Source organism: Lepisma saccharinum, chromosome 5 (genome assembly GCF_977018435.1).
Source record: "Lepisma saccharinum chromosome 5, izLepSacc3.1, whole genome shotgun sequence".
Lineage (NCBI taxonomy): Eukaryota > Metazoa > Arthropoda > Insecta > Zygentoma > Lepismatidae > Lepisma > Lepisma saccharinum.
Genome location: NC_139233.1, coordinates 59,194,695 through 59,213,863, shown reverse-complemented (window position 1 = coordinate 59,213,863; position 19,169 = coordinate 59,194,695). Strand labels below are relative to the sequence as shown.

The window sequence follows — 19,169 nt, the reverse complement described above, 5'->3', positions numbered from 1 at the left end:
AACGTGCGGGTGACATAATGTTTTCTTTCGCGAGTAACTAGAGCCCAGCATGACGTATTTCATGCATGCGCAGCAGTTGCAGCGAACATGGCGGCAAGCAGTGTGGCTGTGGAGCATCAGTGTGTAATCAAATTTCTCGTGAAGGAGAAAGTGAATATCAGTTGAGATTTTCAGACGATTGCAAGCACAGTATGGTGAACAAACGATGTCGCGGACAAGAGTGTACGAATGGTGTGAGCAGTTTCGCGAAGGATGGGAGCTGGTGACAAATGAAGCGCATGGACACATTCGCCCGACTGCAGTCACACCAGTGAATATCGCACGTGTTGAGCAAAATTGCTGCCGAGGTGAATATCAGTGTCGGGAGTGTTGAGACAATCATTCACGACCACTTACGCTTCCGCAAAATCTGTGCAAGGTGGGTTCCCCGCCAGCTGACATTCGATCAGAAGTGGATGGTCTGTGAACAGCTTCTGAATCGGTTTCGAGCAGAAGGTGATGAATTGTTGCAATCCATCATCACGTGTGATGAAACATGGTTGCACAGTTCAACCCCAGAGACCAAAAGACGCAGCATGGAGTGGCAGCATAAAGGTTCCCCGCCCCCCAAGAAAAGCAAAATGCTGCCGTCCGCTGGAAAGATCATGGCAAGTGTCTTCTGGGACATGAAGGGCGTTATCCATGTGGATTTTCTGGACAAAGGGAGCATGATTAATGCCCAGTATTACTCCACATTGTTGAGTGGTGCTGTACGAAAATCCATTCGCAAGAAATGACCTGGGATGTTGTCTGGAAATGTCATTCTTCTCCATGACAATGCCCGCCCTCACACGCCCAATGTGACAACAACTCTGGCTGACATGCGCTGGGAAGTTCTGCCCCATCCCCCCTACAGTCCGGATTTAGCCCCCAGTGATTATCATTTGTTTGCACCCCTTAAAGACCATCTGGGAGGGAAGAAATTCACGACAGACGAAGCACTGCGGAGCGATGTCCTCCAGTGGCTACAACAACAACCAAGTTCTTTCTACGCCAAAGGAATTCGGAGCTGCCAGAACGATGGCAACGGTGCCTCAGCGCGCATGGAGAATACTTTGAAAAACTGACATAGTTTGGTGTTTCTTCTGCTACCTATTTCCTCTGCAGAAATAAAAGTCCCGGTCAACCTTGAACGACCCTTGTACAGGTATGTGCCATATAATTAAAAAAAAAGAACAACTAGCAAAGTTATGACTACACCACCTTCAAAAGTTGACATAGGCATGTAATATCTCATGTGAAAGAACTCTTCAAGACCTTTCCAATGGCATCTGAATCACTTTCACAAGTTAGTGAAATAATTGCTTGAAATCGCTTATTTTTGCACCTCTGTAAATTCAGAAATACAAAAGATATAGATGTGCAACTGCGCATAGATTCCTACCGCAGGTGGTGCTTTCATTATTCCAAATTTCAAATGGATCAAACTATGTGAAAGTATCTTCATTGATTGATTTCACATGGAATGATACATTCCCACATGTGTAAGGCGAATCCCCTCCCCTCAAAATAAATTAAACAGAACGATGTGCTTTCTGTACTAATTGATGTGTCACTCCAGTCCCTTTTCTATTTGTTTTTTGAGGTGCCATCCATCCCCCAGCCAGACAACCACTAAAGTTCTAGGTATCACTTTGGGATTTGCACTCTGAGATTTTATACACTTCTGGTATGGTTATGGTTTGTTATTTTGTGAGAGTGTATTCGATTCATTATAAACATTATTTTAGCACATGAAATTTTGAAATTTCAGCAAGTGACAAGGTAATTTTATGTCAAGGAATGCAAGTAGATATAAACAATAAAAACAAAGCATATCCTTTATGTTCATGGTTATCAATGAAAATGCTTAAAACATATTTTTTACAAAGTTGAATGTTCAATTACTTTCCTGGTGTATTATATCATGTTCCTTCACCAAATTAATCTGTCACGCTTCATCACAGTTAACCTATAATCATACGTGAACATGGTCGTGTGACCATACAGGGTAGCTTTTTTGCCCTGGACAGTTGATTTGGAGCAGAACAAAAGGGATGGGGACCAAGATGTCCATGATTCGATCCTTAGATGTACCTGCACGTCACACATAAACAAATGAATGAAAATTACTGTAAGAATGAAGAAAGAAGGATTGGATGTGAAATAATGTGGACAAATAAAGAGAAGATACTCAAATAAAGAGAAGATACTCTTAGGCTATGAATCAGGTGACTTGTGGAATAGATTCCAAGGTTTCGGGAGCTAATGTCACTTTCATGTTCAGTCTGGACTTTAGCCTGATAGAATATTTTCATCATTTTTTGCCAGAAAACCTTCAAGACTTACTTCAAAGGAATTGAAGTTAATAAACTGCAATTGTGATGAAATATGTACACTGTGAATATTTGTGCAAGATGTGTGAATGTCAACTGCACCAAGTCCACTACTTTCATTCTCCAATTCACCTGATTTGATGTCTTAATAATGTTCCCATTAGTGTCCATGGGAAGAGCCTTAGTTCTCCGTGGCCCTACCTTCCTTTTCTGTTAACCTGCCATACTACTCCAAGGGACACTGTCTCTTGCAGGCACTCAGTCCTTACACAATCAGTGTAAAGATGGTGACCACGCTGTTACCGAATTCGAAACTGTGTTCCTTCCCACCCACATGCCACGCAGTTTCACAATACAATGTCCATATGCTTCGTGAGGGGTCCAACACACACTAATAACTAGTGCCAGTTTTATGGACTTCCAACAATGCTGGTTTTCGATCACATGAGTTGTTTTTTTCACTGCACTAGCATCACAGAAGATGGCCCATATTATTACCTCACACAATTGTTAGTGATCACAGGTTCATGAGTTACAATGTAAACTTTATTCAGTGTGTGCATTACTCTTTTTATCATGGCAAGATGTTTTCTCACTGCATACTTGACTGTTGTGCTTCCTATGTCAGGTTAGGACTACTGTCGAACACTGCTGCCAAAATTCACAGTTTGTGTGTAGGCTAAGAATTTGGGGAGGGTAAATGGACAAATATAGCAATTCCCTTTTTGAGCTTCACAAATGGGGGTGCAACTTATGAAAAGTGGAAAATTTCTATATGGATCCAGAATAATAATTAAAATAATATAATGTACTCATGTGGAAGTACGGGTGCAGTTGGGTGACTGAGCTTCTAGTTGAGAGTGTAATTTTATTCACTACAATGTGCCTGCATCAGAAATCATGCCCAAAATTCAAGGCAACAGCAAAAACCAGTACACAATCGGTAAAGTACGTGTTTTCGAAGGGCTGAACTGTGTTGAAAAAAATATTTTGACAACAGATGATTATTTATTATTTTACAAATCAAAGAACTAGATGTTTAAAAGGATCAAGAGAAACAGGAGCTACATGTCCACATAGGAATTCCCTCTAAAATGAACCACACATTATATAATCCTCATAGTGTTGAACCATCTACTTCATGGCCTGGCCTAGCTAGGAGGCCACGGGATCATGCTGTGCTTGCCAGTTGAGAACTAAGTCTCAATGAATGGTACACAGGCTAAACAGTTCTAAGTACTCAGAGTGGATCAAACCTTCTCATGCAGACCTCTTGTCACCCATTAAGCCTATGACAATGATTATTGCCTGATAGTAATGTATCAGCAAATGAGTGATTTCACAACCAAAGTAATATTTTTATAATGCAATCTGCAGAAGTTTAAAAAAATATATATAGGAACTTCAAGAAATAGGTGCTGGGGCAAGTACCACCGAGTCAATTATGCTATTTTTGTTGCCCACCTGCTGCACCTTATCCTATTCATACGAGTAATTTTATATATGACATAATGGGAATACTACCCCTCCCCCTCTCCTACTCTTCATCGCAGTTAACCTGGTACTAGAAATATGTAGCATAAGGCTCTTAATATGAGCTGCTTTTCTCCACAATATTGTGGTAAACATGTTTATACCATTATTTTTATTATGAGAGAGAAGTTTCCTTAATGCATTTGCAATTTTTCAATTTACTGTGAACATTGGCTGGAAGAAGCAGCCACATTTGGACTTTTTTAATGAGTTGACGACTGTCCTGTAGTGCACTTGCACAGTTTTTTTTAATAGATTTTGCTCCTGACGTAATGGTAGCAACCAGCTTCCAACTACCTGCCACTCACATTCGGGGATAGAGGGAAAGGCAGGTATAGTGCCAGAAATGCGTGCAAGAGGATAGGGAGGCTTGTGCACCATTACACAGAGAGAGATTTTCACTCTTGCAAGTAGACAAATAATGGAGAATGCTCGACAAGTAATTATGTAACTATTAATCACCACAACTTCCATAGGATAGCTGTAGAATTGTATTTCTGAATACTTTCATGTTTTTCCCCATCTTTTACTTTGCATCTTTATCACATATTAGGATGCATATTTTGTTATTTTTTGTTTACGTATAAAGCCCCAGTCAGTGTTGTCTCGCTGACCAACTGTTGAGTACTCGACTCATGATCTTACCACCAAGTTTGAGTTCAGCCATTGACATGGGTGTTCTTCTCTGAGTGTCTCTTCATTTAATCTAATTATCATTTGTTCCCACTGTCATAATTAGTCACAAGCAATCCAACATGAAATGAGAAAAAAAGTTAAAGAAAAAAACAACTAGGGCTGAACCGATCGTTGAGTATCAGTTAATTATCTTCTAATGATAGCAAAGATTTTCAGTGGCTAGAAAAGGGGGCAAAGGCAACAGCTTGTCTCAACATTCGTCCTTTTTAAAATTTCGTTCACCCTTGTGACAGATTGGGAGACCAGCACAAGAAGTTCCATAGATTTTCCTAGAAACACTGGATGAACCCACACCCTAATGGGAAGCAGATTGAAAGATCAAAGGCATGGGTAAGTGAAAGCTGAACCCAAACGTGACCATGCTGGCATGTAACTGCTTAGTTAACGCTGTGGGAAATAAACCATTCATTGCCAATTCGTGCTCGAATCTCATGGTGGTAAGATAGGTGGATGTTTTTAAACCACGCATCATGCTAATGCTGGGTCTGGTATAGTTGCAGAGTTCTTAGAAAAGAGGGATGAAGGTTACTGTGAAATTAGCTTTGTTTAATCTATGTTCAACCGAGAAGGGGATTCAGCAATTTCTTCTTGTCCTCTTCCGTTTTGAATCGGTCATGGTATTGGTATCAGCAAATGGTGGTATTGGCTCAGCTCTAAAAAAAAAAATCTTGGAGCTAAATTAATTTTTAAGTCTCTACTGTTGATAGATATGCCTTCCATAATGGAATATTTCTGTCACCTCTTTTTATCAGTTCAACATCACAATTAGTGTCGAGAGGTGGATAAATTATGTAAAAATAGAGAAAATAGAGGTTTCATAGTTTTTTCTTTTGATTAATAATTATAAATAAGGTAAAAATCGACACGTTCTATGTTCTGGAAATTTTGTAATTGAATAATGGAGAATCAGTTGTCACATGGCCAATCAGCAGACTGCTGGAAAGTATCACTAAAAGCATGTGGATTTTGAAATAAGAAAATGGAGTAATTGAAGAATTCCAAATGTTTGTAGAAAACACGCTGAAGTGGGGCCATTTTCTTGTCTATAAGAAATACATGTGTCAGAAACTCGTACTGGTCACATATCTTAGACCTACATTGGATTGAATTAAGGCAGACAGTATTTTATCTGGTAGCATTTTAAGTAACATTCACATTAATGCAATTAGTGTTCATAGCTCACTTTTTTAACCAGTAATAATCAAAGTTCCACATATATTAATGAGCTGAGAAGTAGAAAAGCAATGCTTCAAAGGTCATGCACCTTGTTTGTCAAGTTGAGTTACTCATGTCATGAAGGATGTCTGCAAACATGAAGTTATTGACAAAAAATCTGTTTTTTTGGTGGTTACTGGTAAATTCTCATGATCATTTATGATTGTGAAGATTGACATAGATATATATTTTTTTCACCATGAAAGACACACATGATTTATACACCATGAAGGCAATGTAATACATGGGTTTGATTTTAAAGTGAATAAATTGAAAGTAAATGTGAAAGAATTTATTTAAAGTTCCATAATGCATTAACATGGACTAACATATTAATGTAGCATATTAATGTAGGTTGTAGCCATGAAATAAATTGGAAGTTCATTGAGAATTTTCAATAAGAAGAATGACAATATGACTGCATCTTGTTACAGAATAAATTCTGTCCATGAGCATATATCAGAAGATTTGTAATGTGTTTATGATCGATACAAACTACAATATTCTTTCAAAAGCATATTTTATATGCAATCAAGAAGCTGGTTTCTCTATTCATTAGTAACATTTCTTTCTCCCAGTTTGACAATTAGTAGCATTTACAAAAGTGAAGTGATATGTATGTTTTCATTACATCTTAACTCCCTGCTGATTGGTAATGTAAAAGGTAGGCTTGTCAACCCTTCCAGGATGACGAGATTGAATATTAGTACATTTTTTATTATCATTTTCTTTTCTTTTGGTATTCACTTACTGAACAAAGACATTTTAATAATAGTTAAACCTCACAATATTTGAAAGATTCATGTAACATGAGTCCTTATTTGAGTGAGTGAGAGTCTCTCGGGCTATCAGACAGGTGAGTTGTAGAAAATATTCCATGCTTTCGAGAACTAATGCCACTCTCATCTTCAGGATAAAAGTGCAGATCAGAGCGTCAACCCGGTGTATATACGTTCGTGGAGGAGGGATCCCAGTGAAGATGGCAGACCAATTGGGTGGTGCATCTGCTGAATCCGCGATTCTGGTTAACTAACGCTAACCAAGCTGGGTCCAGTTCAAGCACCGTGTCGCAATTAAGTTTGTCTTTTTCTTCATTAATGGCTATTGCTTCCTTGATGATGCAGTTCCAGTAGTTTGAAGTTTTGGCTATGATTTCTGTGTTGAAATCTGGTCTATGTCCCTTGTTGATTGAATGTTCTGCTAGTCCCAACTTGATGTTGCTTTGGTGTTCTTTACAGTGCTGTTCTATTGTCGTACCCATCTGCCCAATGTATGCTTTTCAGCATTTGCAGATAATACGGTATAATATTATCTGGTCAGCATTAGTTAACCAGAATCACGCACGCAGCAGATGCACTACCCGATTGGTCCACCATCAACACCAGGATCCCCCCTCCACGAACGTATATACACCGGGTTGACCCTCTGATTTGCACTTCTACCCTGAAGATGAGAGTGACAGCTCTCGAAAGCTTGGAATATTTTCCACAACTCATCTGGTCGATAGCCCGAGAGAATTGATTCATCATTCGTCGCCAGGAAAGCTTCAAGTCTTACTTAAAGAAAGGCATTGTTGCATCAAAGTCTCGAGACTTCCTTATTTCCCTCCTCCCTTTTGTTTCATTATACAGATTTAGCTTGCAGTATGGCACAGTGGGATTAAGTGTACTTCAGTTTTGATGTTGTGGTCAATTTGGAATTTAGAGAAAAGTAAAAGGATTACTGCAGCGTGGAGCAGTTCTTTCGATTGGTTACAGAAAAAGTCAGTTTGAAGTTGAATGTAGATGCTGTACAAGACTGTATAGTAATACAGCTTCAGAAGAGTATATTAATTTTGTTTTGATTACTTACATATCATGGTTGCTTTGTTGTTTTGGTCAAATTGATTACATGTTTTTCAGTATGCATGCATTTTGACAGTATTGAACTAATTGTGAGCCACATGTAAATTGTACCTCCTCTTCATATGCAAAAATGAATATCAGTATACAGTTGAATTTGATCACACTTGGTGCATCATATCTGAAGTTTCTTTAACCCTTTCAGAAATATTTTTGGTCTGCTCTTAAAAAAAATGCTTTGTTGCTGCTTTCATCTCTGAATCCTTTCAAGAGTTTTGTCCTTTCATTGTCTCTTAAGGAGACACTGATCACGGAAACCCAAATCCTTCAACATTGTGTCTTCCCAGCCTTGTATGAGGGAACATTGTCCTGCAATGACAATACCTGTCAGAATTCTTCCCTATCATGGTTCCTTCAATTACTTAAGAAACCTAAAAAAATTGTGTTATAATACTGCATAAAATGCTGTAAAATAACATTCTTGAATTTATTTACAATTCCTGGAAATTAACAAGTATGGAATTATTAAGGATCCACAAATCCATACATTCGTATGGATTGTATTTGGTTCCGTAGCAGGACGGAACCTTTTTTCTCGCACAATTTAAATTCGACCCAAGTTGCGTTTTGTTTCATTGAAAAAAAAAAGGGTTCCTCGACCGTATTTAAATTAATCCGGAAAAAATGTTCCTGGATCGTATTTAAATTAAGCCGGAAAAAAGGTTCCTGGACCAAATTTAAATTGAGCTGGAAAAAAATATTCCTGGACCGTATTTAAATTGATCTGGTAAAAATGTTCCTGGACCGAATTGAAATACAGATAAAAAATTATGTACAGTCCATAACCCATTTACGTTTTCTGATTTTCTTTCCTGGACCGGAATTGAATTTATTTTAAATTCCTGGACCCTTAACAACCCTGGTTTGAAGTGGAAAATGTTCGCTGGGGGGATGTTTGGTCCAGCCTTGGATTTAGCCTAAGGATTGCTCCTTAGGGTTGAACATGGTGGCAATGAGACAGCTGGAGGGTGGGGGGAAGCTTGGCGAAAATTATGCTAGCTGGGGTTGAGGAGGATATTATCCAAACACATCCCCCCCTCACTTCGAGCACTGGTCGGAAGCCATTCACTCCGGTGAACTCAAAAGATTGAACAAACTGAAAGATGTGGACGGAGCTAATTGTAGGGTGACCAGATTTTCTCAAACGAAAAGCAGGACATCCATGGGTGCATACGGGGAATTGCAGCTATAATTAACCGCTAAAAGACCACAGGGTCAAGGGCACCCCCTCCCCTCTTGGCAAAGAAAAAGTCATGCTGCTTACATGTCTCCTGAAGTATTACACAATTTTCTTTAATCTGTTTTGTTCTTGATTTGATTTTTGTTGTTTAACGTCTCTTTTCTCTCACTTTTGGCTAATTGCGGCAATGAATATAAGGGATGATATGATTAAATTCATGAGTGGACACTCATAAAGAACACCCACGCCCAAGCTGGGATTCTATTCCAGAACCCCTGCCGTCCTAGCCTTCAACCACTCCGCCACGGAGGTCATCCCTTATATATTTCCTTTTTCATTTCTCTCTTTTTCCTCTCATTCCTCCTTTTGCTTATCTTTTTAATTTTACAGATTAACCTTCCCATCTCTGTAGTTCTTACTGGGTTTTTTTCCTTACTTCTTACCGTAAAGCAGCCCCATACATTGCAGACCCATAGTCAGGCATGGGCCAGGAGGGGCTCAGCTCAGCCCCCCTGGAACTTCCGTCACCCCCCCCCCCTGGCACTGCCGTCAGCCCCCTTGACATTAGGTAAAACTATTTTGTGTAATTTGTTTGCAGTGAAGAATGAAAATGTAGACAGCAGATATTATTTTGCTCACAACTTTGGTGAAGTATAAATTCACAGAACATGAACAGCAGCTATTATATTCGTTCATCTTAATTATAAGAACTCTAAATAGCGACATGTATATAGAATATTCTGTTCTCTAGACTTTAGAAAGTTGCTTCATAGGGGAGCTTCTTTACATGCACCTTCGCTGCCCCTGTTGCGAGTTGCGACCTCCCGTTTAGACAGAAACCTGTAACTTTGACACGCCATCATGCAAATTCCCTCGGTATCTGCGTCAAAAGTCAACATGGAACGAAGGGGAGTTTTATTGTTTCGGGCCGGGGGTGGTATGTTCGCTAGGCACAGTGCTGAATGCTGTCCATTTTTCTTGTGTGATATTTGTATCATCAATAGTAGTATGGAGTGTGTAGTAAGGGATGATTTCAGTAGCAGTCAATTGACACTTCAAGCTATATTATAAAAGATATAAAAAAATCGTATTTGTATCATGTGTCTAAAATATACATATAACTTAATGACCCCCTACTCCCCGCCCCACACCTCTCCCCGCCCCACACCTCTCCCCACATGCATAATTTACCTTCATTCAATACTGTTAAACTTTTGAAAAATAGACTTGGTTTACATCCCCCCTGATTACCCGTGAGCCCCCCTGGAAATCAATTCTAGCTACGGGCGTGATACATTGTGAAATACTATTTGTCTCTTGCCGCATCTGTAGGAATCTTCTCATCAGTGCATCAACCATGCAAATCCCCAAAATTGGGCTAAAAGCGCCCCTGCATATACTCTGTCATCAATCGGTACCTTTTATATCATATTATGAACAGACTACGTGCAATATCTACTTCTAAGCAAAAAATATAAGCTTTACAGTAACACCAAGGTAGCGAGCGTGAAAATGTTTAGATCTACAAGTATTTTTATGCAAACCAACAATACTGTTAATTTATAATGCACTAACAGTTTCACAGAGGCAAACAATTCGTCTGGATGTTCTGAAGGACATTTCCAGGATGCTGTTGAAAAATAAGGTATATTTGTTTTTTTTTTGGAGTAGCATCGCAGACCGCAGGACATGACTCCCCAAAAAAGGACTGTCCTGCGAAAATCTGAACATGTGGTCACCCTAAGCTATTGAAAACTTGAAATGCATGCGTTCGGTTACCCTGGTCGAATAATGTGGCATCCTTTGTTCGAGGTACCATCCACCAACCAACAGCCCAGCAAAGGTTTGATTCCCAGACATGTGCCCGATGGCACCGATGTCGGGCCAGTGGCTGCATCCGGCCAGACACCCTCGTGTTGTTGACCCCATTCATTTTTCATTCGTTCACGAAATACTTCCAAATCGTTAGTTTTGACAGAAATGTTGATAATTTCTCAAATGTATAAAAATTATTCACGTAATATATGCAATTTTGTTCAAAATATTGCAGCATTTAACAAAAATTCAAGTAGATTCTGTTTCATTAGAATCCGTTTTGTGTGTGTGAGCGGCGCACCAAGTTTTAATTACTTATGCCAAGAAAATTGATTCCCTGTCTTGCGCTCCTAAGAATGTGCCGAAGAAATAAGTTACAAAGAAAAGTTGTGTTTTATAATGAAGAAACATGTGTTTTAAGCAGTGGCCGCCGATGAAGGTGGCTGCAGAACTGCAGCCCCCCCAAAACAAATTATATTTTGTTGCCATTAGTGCAAAAATTAAATATTTATACTTCCGCTATCTTACTGCGTCCCGTTGCGCTGTGTGGAGCTTTCAAATTCAATTGGCGCGCGAGAAGCGGCGAACTGGTATATGAAGCCGCTTCCCCTTCTGGGACTGCAAGTACATCTCCATGTTAATTCTAACGTAAGCACTGCTTCCACTTCCCTCCCTGCTAGGCCCTTGACAATGCTAAAAAGCGGACTGCATTCGACGCAGCCCAATGTACGGTGGCTCTCACACTTTGACCAGATGGCAGACACCGCGCATAAACATGTGATTACCGAGAGAAACAGCCATATAACGCGTCCGTTTCGTTTGTCAGTAAGTGCGTGATAGTTTAAGTTTTCGAATCGATTCAAAGAGTTATTTGTTTTATGGCAGTAAGTTATATAATCTGGTGTTCTGAATGGTAAATCGTACAAGTAAAAATGAATAATTGAATGATAGACCGCAGCATGGAGTTAATCTTCAAATAGTTAAAATAAGGTATTTTTTAATGAATGCAGCCCTCCTAACAATAAGTAGCATGAGCCGCCACTGGTTTTAAGTGAATTAGCATTCTCTAGTTAGAAAAATTTAGAACATCTAATTTCCCCGAATGAATGTAGTCAGCAAAATCTTGCCGTTCTGGAGGAATAATTAAAAAACACCCCCAAGAGTATTTTTCGCAGACAAGTCAGTGTAACAGTAAAATCAAGAGCCGATACACGATACAGTGTTGTTTTTTAAATTATAGGCTTGAGGTGTATTAATCCCCCCCCAATTTCAAATTTCCTCTAATTGTCTTATACTAGGGCAATTGAAAAGTCGTGATAATTCTATGTTTAGAAAATAATATATTTATAAGTTAAATGTTGCGTATTAGCAATTATTATTACAATAAAGAACATGTATAAATGTGAGTTAACAAATAAATAATAGAGGCATTTTCGCATTACGTTAAAAGTAACGCACTGTCCTGACTAGATCGGTGAATCGGACGTCCGGTTGCCTTGCATTAATGATTATAAATCTAGAACTACCCAATAGTGCAGACTACAGACTTCTACACAACAAACACATGCATTTATGCAAGAACAAAATTGAAATTTTTACAAATTTGAAAAATCCTCGATGTTATTTTCGTAGCTTTTGATAGGTTCACATTTAATATTTCATGGTTCCCCTGGGTACGGGCCTCCCTCTCATAAAATACCTTGCTTTACTGTATGACAGTGACGTGCTCAGAAATTTCGTACAAAAATTAGAAGGGAGCGGTGGGGGATTATGCCCCTCCCTATCTGCATTGGTCAAGGGGTTATGCATTCTCTCCCTGGCACATCACAGTGCTATTGCATTGTTTTCACATCTGATAGAAGTCAACTTGTATATAATCTGATGCATTATGCTTTGATTGGAAAAGTTAGATCTCATTCCTTTATATCATCTGGTTGGCATTTCATACGTCATATAGTTTGCTCCCAGAATCCTTTGCGCATTGGGCAGAGATTACTTCCCCACTCTCTCACTTTTCCTTGACCTTGTTATTATGACAAGAGATTCGATGAGGAGAGGAGAAATTCTCATAACAGTTCGCGAGCACTCTTTTGCCGCTGTTAAAGCACACCTTCGTTTTTTCGTTCTTCCCGAGTGAAAGTCATGATAAGTGTCCATGCTTGCTTGTATCAGCCTTCCATATGGGAACAGTGCGAATTAAGGTAAGGTTTTTTTTTGTCTTGTTTCGATAAAATGTTCGATAAGCGATAGGATTGTACGTAATTGAAAAGCGTGCGATCATAGCATCGAAACGCTGTCTTTACGCCTCCCTCACGAATGTACCGTTAACATAACACAAACATGTTTCATTGACACCGACGGCTGTAACTACAGTTTTACAATCTTTCGTAATAAGAAGTGTGTGATTGAATTCCTACGGAAAATACACTTGTTCGCCATGTAGAATGAATTTCAAGATAAGAGCAATAACAAACAGTGAAGAAAGGAATAGCTCGTAAAACTGGAACGTGAAAAGAAAGTCGTAGGTAGCACTATTGACAGGGTAATGTACCGAGCGGTTGCACCTCTTTGCTACTTGATTCAAACATTTACACAGTACACACACATGCTATTTACAGTCTGTTTTATTGCGTTACGCTACGATCTTTATAGAACTGGCGAAACCAACACGCAACAAACTATGTCAAATTGCCAGATGTTTAGAGAAAATCGGCTACAATATTTCCCCATCATATTTGTTAATTTTGTTAGAGGAGTTCGCAGAACAACTTCTAGGTAAGGGGACCTGTGCCAGCATCGCTACAATCATATTCTCTACAAGACGAATAATAATACTATTTTTTTGTACAGGTACCTTTGTTTGTGATTGCACTTGTTGCATTTAGCGCAGTGGTTTTGTCACCTTGTAAATCAAGGGCTCCCTGGTTCGGTTCCCTGTGGAGGCACTTTGCACAGTGATTCGGCTCCCACTTTTAACAGCGCTCTACGACACTAGGGGTCGTGGGTGTTCTTCGTGACTGTTCCTTGATCCATTTCATTATATTATCACTTACGTCATCTTCATTATTAGCCAAAAGTAAGAGAAATGCGAAATAAAATAATCCAAAAATCAACCCACTTTAAACTGCAGAATTAGTTTATCTGAGCGTAAAGTTAGCCTTGCCCTATTGTAACCAAAATCTACTTCCGTCAGCAATTTTTCTGACCTTAGATACTCAGATTGCGGCCTCGGTTCCGTGTTTTCATTTTTAAGTCTACTTATGTACAGATAGATAATCGCAACTGGAACTACAGTTGAAAGGGGGATCCAAACCGCTCTGTACCTCCACTGGGTATCGAACCCGGGACTTCTTCATTACAAGGCAACGATGTTTTCGATTTCGTGTACGTAGGATGGTTTTTGAAGAGGGGATTCCCGCCTCTGGGTGCAAAATTTAGCTCCTTGAGTGGGAGGAGTTATGTATGTAATTTATGTATCATATTTACGCTCTAGGAGTAGTTGTCCATCGTAGGTCGTAGAAATAATTGCGGTTGTGTGGTTTGTTTGAAAATTAATTTGACTAATATTCACAACATAATATTTTTGCTTACTCCTTTTTTACATCAAAATGTAGAAAACATGTATTTGAGTGAAATCGGACGACACACTTCAAGACGCGAAATTACGTCACAGGCCGGCCGTAGACTTCTTATAACGTTTTTAGTTTTCCCAACCTATTTTTTAAAACATTAATGACAATCATTGTCAGCAATCGAAATTCATCAACGATAGACCGAAGTCTATATATCTTGTGCACTAGAGTTATGATCGCAAAATACACTAGTTTTCTTATATGCCTCAATAAATAACGAGAGATCGAAGAACATGTGTACACATGTCTAATCAACATTTCGGAATTCAGGTTTCTCAAAGGAAGTTTGGCATCTAATTAAGGAGTCATACCATAATACGAAGACGAACATTTTTGTCACGGATATACCCTGTAATAGCTGCTCTAAATCCGTTTAGATGTTTGTTTGTAGGTAGATTCGTAACCTGTGTTGTAATCAAGGGGTCCCAGGTTCGATACCAAATGGAGGCACATGGCACAGTGGTTCGAATCCCACTTTAAATTGTAGGTCCACTCCCTTTTAGCCTTTCTGTGCATCAAGTGGACTTAAAACAATAATTCGTGACCTGTGTGTGTGTGTGTGTGTGTGTGAAGGGGGAGGGGCATAGTTAACTCCAGCAGTTGTTGAACTCTGATGAGTTTTCTTTCCTTCAGCACTGTGCTCTTATTACGTCTGAAGTTCAAACAAACAACCGATACCAGGCTCGTGAATATTTTCACACTGTTAACAAAGGTTTTCTTGGAGGTCATTAGGCGTAAATCACACATCCTTGATAGATACTAGTGAATATTTGCAGCCGTAATATTGCGTCATCAACGACAACGAGGGAAAAGTGAGAGGAATGTTTGAGGGTGTCGGACTGAAGAACAGCTTTGCAACAGTTTTCCCTTTTAGCACTACTGCTGGTCAAATAAACAATTGTCCTGTGTAGTACTCCACCTTGGTTAAGTACATGCGCACGAGATAATTCATATCAGTGGCATTGGTGGCCTGTATGAAAGGTCTCCAAATTTCAACACGCTAAATGCAGATAAGATATTCGCTTCACACTTAAGAATGTGCGACACTTTGTGTTTAATTATGGGAACCTTGAAATATCTTGCTGTAAGCAGATAATTGTACAGTGACGGACAATTATGGGTTGTAACAACCCCATTGGCTTTCAGTGGGATCATTGGAACCCAGAAGTATCCATGGCTGCACAAATAAAGATGTAGTGATAGTCTGTGTGTCACGGCAAAGTAGTAACTGTTTTATTTTTATTTTTTGCGTGTAAAGTGCGTGTATGTGTGGGCGTAACTTGGGGCCTGGCTGTGGAGTTAAATTTGGGGGAGGGAGGAGAATGGAACTTGTGGTTTAACTTTGGGGTCACTAACAATCCAAAAGTTTTCCTTCCCATAAAATAGCGTCCATGATTATTGGCTAAATAACTGTGGCATTTGAGAAATTACAAATATTATTATTTATTACTTTGTGCCTCAGATTCCAGAAGGTTAACAAAAGTACCCTGAAGTTGTGAATTTTAATAAACCCTGGAATTTTGGTGGAGGCAAGTGCCTTCCTTGTCCGCAGTTTTATCGTCATCAGAACAAACACGCCAATGGCACTGCCAACAAGTGTAGAAAGGGGGAGCAAGGAAAAGAACGAAGTCGATTGTCTTCATGCAAATTGAACTCGAAATCTTTCCCTTTAGCTCTCTTAAGAGACCTGCGTCGCCCAATGAGACATGCAACTGCCAAATTGCGACTGCGTAAACAGATCATGCGGTCTTTTCCCGCTAATAGCACAGTCAGAGTTGGTCACAACTTCTCATTTCATTTGCTTCAGGCAGGAAACCATTTCCAGACACTCCTCTATCTCATTGTCCATTGGATTAAAGTGTATAGCGGGCGAAACTATAGATTTCGTCTTTTCACTTTCCTGGTTCAGTGACACTCCAGGAAAAATGTGGCAGTCCAATTGAACACCCCCTAAATATCATACAAAAATATATGTTTGAGTTAAAATACCATTTCAGACCTTAAGGTGGTCGCGTAATTTCAGATCTCAAAGGGATCGCGTAATTTCAGATCTCAAAGGGATCGCGTAATTTCAGATCTCAAAGGGATCGCGTAATTTCAGATCTCAAGGGGATCGCGTAATTTCAGATCTCAAGGGGATCGCGTAATTTCAGATCTCAAGGGGATCGCGTAATTTTAGATCTCAAGGGGATCGCGTAATTTTAAATCTCAAGGGGATCGCGTAATTTTAAATCTCAAGGGCATCGCGTAATTTTAAATCTCAAGGGCATCGCGTAATTTTAAATCTCAAGGGCGCCGCGGTGGCTCAGTCGGTAACGCGTCTGACTACCATGCTCAAGGTCCCGGGTTCGATCCCCGGCCGGTTCAAATCCGGGAACTTTTCTAACGGTGGAAGCGGCCCCGGCGCCTACCCAGCGTCGAATAACATGGGTACCTGGGGGAAACCCTGGGGGGTAAAGGCGGTCAGGGGCGTGATGCTGATCACATCACCCCCACTCACGACCGGATCAAGAAAGTGTGGGGCGTTACCCCCACACCCCCTATACGCCTTCATGGCGTGGTGCTATACACAGGGGAACACTTTACTTTTTATCGCGTAATTTTAAATCTCAAGGGCATCGCGTAATTTTAAATCTCAAGGGGATCGCGTAATTTTAAATCTCAAGGGCATCGCGTAATTTTAAATCTCAAGGGCATCGCGTAATTTTAAATCTCAAGGGCATCGCGTAATTTTAAATCTCAAAGGCATCGCGTAATTTTAAATCTCAAGGGGATCGCGTAATTTTAAATCTCAAGGGAATCGCGTAATTTTAAATCTCAAGGGAATCGCGGGTTCGATTCCCGGTGGAGGCACATAGTGGTTCGGATTCCACTTTAAACTGTAGGTCCTGTCCCGATTTTCCTTACTGCGCATAAAGTGGACATAAAACATCAACTCATTCAAACTCAAGAGGATCGCGTAATTTCAGATCTCAAATTAATCTTAGATGTATTCTGTTTGTTACTCTTTTGTTAATAGAAGATATATTTTAGTTTTAGATATCTTTGAGGAGAAGATAGTCAGTCCTTTCTTCCTTCTCCCATAGTCTGCCCATGTCACAACTAAAATTAAGTGTGATCATATGTCATGTTCAGCAATTCCATTCTTGCCAGTTTCTATTCACCTTTCAAGTGTGCGACGTGGCTTATACACTATTCTTAGTCGGATTAAGGAGTGGATGGAGGGACGGTGTCCAATATATTTATTTATTATACCTCAGAGCATAATAATAAAAAAATACTTATATGTAAGTATATTTATAGAAGGTTATGAGTCATTCCATGCCAAATCAACACAGATATGTGCAATTTTCAAGTCGACCATCTTCGATTTTCATAAAATTTGGAGAGTTGAAAGTATACATGGAACTTAGTAACTATGAAAAATTTTGAACTTAATTTGTCTTGTAATCGTAAAATTATTCAAAGTTCACGGAAAATGCACTTTTTCAGCTCGTTTAGCTACACTAAATGTGCTATAACTCTGCTCATATTTGGCCTAGGAAGCTGAAATCAAGTTTGTTGTGCAGGGAATGGAACAAGATTTCGAATGATATGTATTACGCCTAGCTTGGTATAAAATAAAATTTTGTCACATGACCTTGACCTTTGACCTTGAATATATCAAAACACGTCATCGCCAAAAATGGTGAAAAAAATATTTGGTGCACCATGCTATACTTTTACACACATGAAAAAGTCAAACTGGGACTGCATGGGATCAGAAGATACAAAATAAATGTATATCTATGTGACTGATAAAGGCCTCGTTACAATGTGCTTGGGTGAGTCAAAAGTCCATTAACGCCCCCTATGAGATGTAAAGGAGTTATATTGGCTACAATTATTCATAATAGAAAGATGTTAGACCCAGGGGGAACCATAGTTGTGTGTGTCAAGCAGAGGTCTGCCATATTGAATTCAACTCAAATATTTTCAATGGAAGTGGGGTGGTGTGAATATTCAATCAAGCTAGAATTTCATGAAAAATGCAATGGCGAAAGTTTTTCCAAGGTATCTTGAACCAGCAAAAAGTAATGATTGAATGCTTTTAAACATTTTCTCCTTTTCTAGGTGTTAGAAAAAAGCATTAGAATGTCTCTAACATATTAGGAACACATCGAGATCGCACTGACCCTTTCGAATAGTTAAATTTTGTGAATTGTGTCTCAGGCAATGTCAATGTGACGTTTTTTGTTGGTTTTTTTTTTTGGATGAAAAGTCCTTCACAGTGCCAAGGCTAATTTTATGTTCATGGTGAAATTAATAAGAATAAGATGCAATACCTGTGATAAGTAAATCTACAGGCCTCCCCGATGGCGCAGTGGTAGCGTCGTCGCCTTGTATTCAAGGGGCCCCGGGTTCGATACCCGCTGGAAGCACATGGTGGTTCGGATCCCAATTTAAGCTGTAGTTCCAGTCCCAATTAGCCTTACTATGCATAAAGTGGACTTTAAACACCAACTCAATCAATCAATCAATCAAGTAAATCTACAGGGTGGCCCGTAAGTCCTTCCCATTCATATATCTTATATGTCTAGTGTATAGAGTTTTTTGTGTGCTGTTGCGCATAATATTATGCGATGCCTATGAAATGGCCCGCAAGTAGTCCGGACTTGACAGCATGTGATAACTCTTTTTGGGGATACATAAAGGACATTGTGTCGAAACAATGTTATAATTCTAATGATAGTTGAGGCCACCTGTTTCAGCGGCATTTGGAACAATAACCCCTGCTATGTTGCAAAAAATGTCTCGCAGAACATGGTGTCACATAATATTTCGCAGCGAGAATGAATAACAG

The 19,169-nt window shown here is 39.5% G+C and overlaps 1 protein-coding gene across 3 annotated transcripts in view; it reads left to right on the top strand.

The window, feature by feature from the left end:
- Positions 1-19,169, top strand: part of Snx27 (sorting nexin 27) — a 71,824-nt gene that overhangs the window by 8,818 nt on the left and 43,837 nt on the right. Inside the window, exon 1 of one of the 3 annotated variants that reach the window (XM_083122579.1) lies at positions 12,749-12,895. The exons of the other annotated variants lie outside the window; for them this stretch is intronic. Within the exon in view, the coding sequence (XP_082978705.1) occupies positions 12,837-12,895 (59 nt within the window). The 5' untranslated portion in view covers positions 12,749-12,836. Of the gene's footprint in view, positions 1-12,748; positions 12,896-19,169 lie in introns of those variants that run through there. 3 annotated transcript variants of the gene reach the window in all.